The following is a 3,719-nucleotide window of genomic DNA, read 5'->3' as shown; positions in this document are numbered from 1 at the left end:
GACCTTTTGTTGTTCTTTAAAATCTAAGGAGAGAATTTGAAGCCCCAGAACAGAGCATGAAATTACTAAGGAATGTCAACTTAACTTTTAAATGCTGCTCAAATTACATTTTTTTTTTTCCTTTTTCAATATCTGATCATCCTAGTATATATCTCAATATAAAACAACCCCAGGTTTAATCAGCATTGAGTGGACCCTACCCTTTAATAACATTTGTCACGGTCTGCTCCAATTACATCCTTACCTAGAAATCAAACCAGGAGCCTCTGTCTGAAGCGTCTGCAGTCCCTGCTGAATCTGAAGCAGCGCCTGCATAGCTCTGGGGTTGGTCATTAAGGAGAGAGAGTCTGGGTTCTGCATCTGCAGTCAAGATAAAAACAATACAGGTAAGAACAGAGATAAAACTCAAAACTATTGTTAAAGAGCCATGTAGGATGCTTTTTCCTATAAAATCAGGAGACAAAAATGCAACTTTATAGACATATGCCGCACAAGTACCAGCTGAGCTTAAAAGTAGAACTCATGAGTCACAAAACCCTTTTTTTCTTTCATGATTCTGAGAGCATAGCATAAAAAAAGTTCAATGTTGTTCTGTTATCAAATTTGCTTCGTTCTTAGGTTATTCTTTGTTGAAGAGATATATAGATAAGCAGCACACACTTGTCTGGAGCATTACATGGCAGGGAGGAGTGCTGCCATCTAGTGCTAATGTATAACATTCTTGCACAATTGCTGCCATATAGTGCTGCAGGCACTCGCATATTCATGTGCTTACTTTTCAACAAAGGACACCAAGAAAACAAAACCCATACCATGATATTTTATTACATATAACATTTCTAACTTCAGCTGGGAAGTATGCAAGAAAGTAAAATTACACTCAATAGGATTTAAAATTACATGAATCTTACATTACTGAATTTGTTACTATAATAAAACAAGACAGGGGAGAAGCAGTTTGAACTAATAGTGCACATTGTGACAAAGTTGCTATGGGCGGCTATAGTAAAGGGCCAACAGTGAGTCATTTATCTGCTTAGCATACTGCAAATTGTGTTTCCTGAGTGTGTATGGGTACTGCAATTCCCAGTGTAACCAGGTGGTGGCAATTTGTGTGGCTCCATAGGCACCCCTGGTGTATATGTTCTATACGCAATATCCTATATGACAGCAAATAACAAGTGCTATCTACTTTGTACACAGAGCCTACAAACAATGAAGCCCAATGAAACTGCTTGAGTTTGAAGGTTAATTTTAATGAATGTATTGTGTTAGAACTATTAAATGGGTTTGTTTTTGTCTTGCGTACCATGTCTTGCATTGTGTGTAAAGCAAAAGTGTAGGAGATATAAAGCATTTAAGAAAAATCACATCACTAACACACTTTTCTGTGAAAGATCATACATTGACATACCAGGACTATAAGCATTACCTGCTGTAGAAAGACCGGCAGCTGATTTCTCAGTTGTTCTTGTAGCTGAGGGTTGCCAGAAAAGATTGGAGTGTTAACCATCATCTGCAGAAGAAAAACAAATCAGTGTCTGCCATTGCCTTATACTTGCAACACTAACAGTTACTCAATGTGAAATACCTGAGCAGCAAAATCTGGGTTCTGTGAGAGAGCCTGCATCATGTTTCGCATGTATGGGGCAGACATCATGCTTTGCATTAGCTGGGGATTCTCAGAGATCTGCTGTAAGAGACCCTGCATTTCATGGCTGTTATATATACCTAGAACACCACCAAAATAAACAGACAGAAACAAACAACATTTTACATGTGAAAGATGTTCATATTTTATAAAAGAGCAGGCAATACCACTGCAAGAGAAGTAAATCCAGGTTTGCAGTTCTAATAACAGAGTACTGTTTGTATATAACCAGATTAAATTCTTGCCTGGCAAACGGTGATAAATGATAAGGTGCGGGTTTACTAAACTAGAGATTAAGATGTAAGTGTATATTTGCCTAAATAAATTAAAAGATCAGAAGTTGACACTGCACACATACCAGCATTCTCAGAATATGGTGTCTGCCATCTTAAAATACACCATGGTCACTTAATTAGAAAAGGCTCCTCTATTTAGTAAAACCTGAAGCCAATAATATATGCAAGAGTGTAGATAAAATCTGATTTTTATTACTACTACTACCACCATCAGCATTTCAACTATTGCTATATCAATGCGACATAGAAAATAGTTTTCCACTGTACCTGTCCCCAGAGTGGAAGCATTGATGCCAAGTGGGTTTGACACGGTTGGTGTGCTTTGACTTGTAGTGTTTCCACTGCTGCTTTCGCTGCTGGTTGCCTGATTCTGAGGGGATGAGGAAGGGCTCCAGGGGTTTGGCAGAGGTTCCCGATTTTCTGTACGAAGAGGCTGTGAAGCGGAGCTATCTGAGCCAGGCACTGAAGAAAAGGGATTGCTGCCGAACTGCATGTTTCAAAACAGAAGGGAAAAAAAAGAAACTATAAGTCCACCAAAGATTGATAAAAACGGTCAACTAGTAATCCAGTATACCGGTCATTTAATTTTAGTGCAATTTTAAAACGGTTACACATTTTTGATTGTGTAAAAGGTGGCATTTTAATATTTATCTTTTTCAAACAATGTAGTTTTATCATATAATGTCCCTTTCATTTATGGCAAATTCAAAATTCAACTTCAATGGTTGTGTAGTAGAATATTCCCATTCAGATCACTTTGTTTTCAAAAAATGATAATCAAATGACCCTAGAGGTAACCAAGTTCTTCAAGGCTGCCTTGTGATGCAATTGGAAAAGAAAACTATACAATGTACATTCATTATTTTGTATGCTTTTGTTGTGAGTCAGCTCTGCAAATTGCACTTTGGCTCCCTTCAGAGATGCATGAGTGCATACTTCATTCTTAGACATAATTCAGACAGAGGATCATTTTAAAGAACTTTTCAATTTACTTCCATTAACAAGGCCTGCACAGTCAATTTATAATGTACACTTAGACAACAGCTCCTATTAACCATGTGCAAGAGCTCAATATATGCATATACGAGTCTGATTGGCTGATGGCTGTCACATGATACAAGGGCAGGGAAAGAAAGGCAACTTTGAAATGTTTAAAATAAATATTCTATTGCCCATTTGAAATTCAGAGTAATTTTTGTCATATATTTGTTGATTATGCAATACTACTGCATTTAATAGTTCTTTAAAACTGTACCTGTTCTCGGGCTGCACTGAACATGGGCTCCTGTATGTCAGTATACATCCGCCGCAGAGCATTGTAACCCCCTGGGATGCTTTCCAAATTGCTGAGAGCTCGGTCTTGGTTCCTCATCATTTCTTGCATCATTGCAGGATTGCGAGCAAGCTCCATAGTCTGAGAAAAACAGAAAGACAATGACTGGCTATACAGACTGCAAATGGTAATAACAAACAGGAACTGAAGCAGATCTGTTGACAACAGTATTTAATAAAAAGAAGGGAAATTACACTTCAAGAGAAAATGTTAGTAAATAATTTCAAGTGTTCTTTTCGGTGTAAAAACTATATGGGCTGGAACTGCACAACACAAAAAAGAAAAGAAAAAGAAAGAAGATAGTAAATACATAACTGAAGCACTGGATATAAATTGATGCAGTGCACAGATACAAGTACACCAAGGGTTCTAAAGACTTTTAGCATTAATTTCATGTCTACCCAATATGCAGCCTGTAGCTCCCCTTCAAAAATGCATT

General features: G+C 37.5%; 1 protein-coding gene across 1 annotated transcript; it reads right to left on the bottom strand.

The window, feature by feature from the left end:
- Positions 1 to 244: 244 nt before the first annotated feature.
- On the bottom strand, positions 245 to 3,361 carry LOC128644681 (ubiquilin-4; the record flags this gene model as incomplete). The annotated part of the gene is made up of 5 exons (XM_053697192.1): positions 245 to 360; positions 1,433 to 1,516; positions 1,592 to 1,731; positions 2,215 to 2,434; positions 3,203 to 3,361. Coding segments are annotated over 5 exons (719 nt in total), but the record flags the coding sequence as incomplete, so codon positions are not given.
- Between the last annotated feature and the right edge of the window lie 358 nt (positions 3,362 to 3,719).

Source organism: Bombina bombina, unplaced genomic scaffold (genome assembly GCF_027579735.1).
Source record: "Bombina bombina isolate aBomBom1 unplaced genomic scaffold, aBomBom1.pri scaffold_1954, whole genome shotgun sequence".
NCBI classification, from domain to species: Eukaryota; Metazoa; Chordata; class Amphibia; order Anura; family Bombinatoridae; genus Bombina; species Bombina bombina.
Note: the sequence above shows the minus strand (reverse complement) of the source record. Positions and strands in the feature narration are given on the sequence as shown.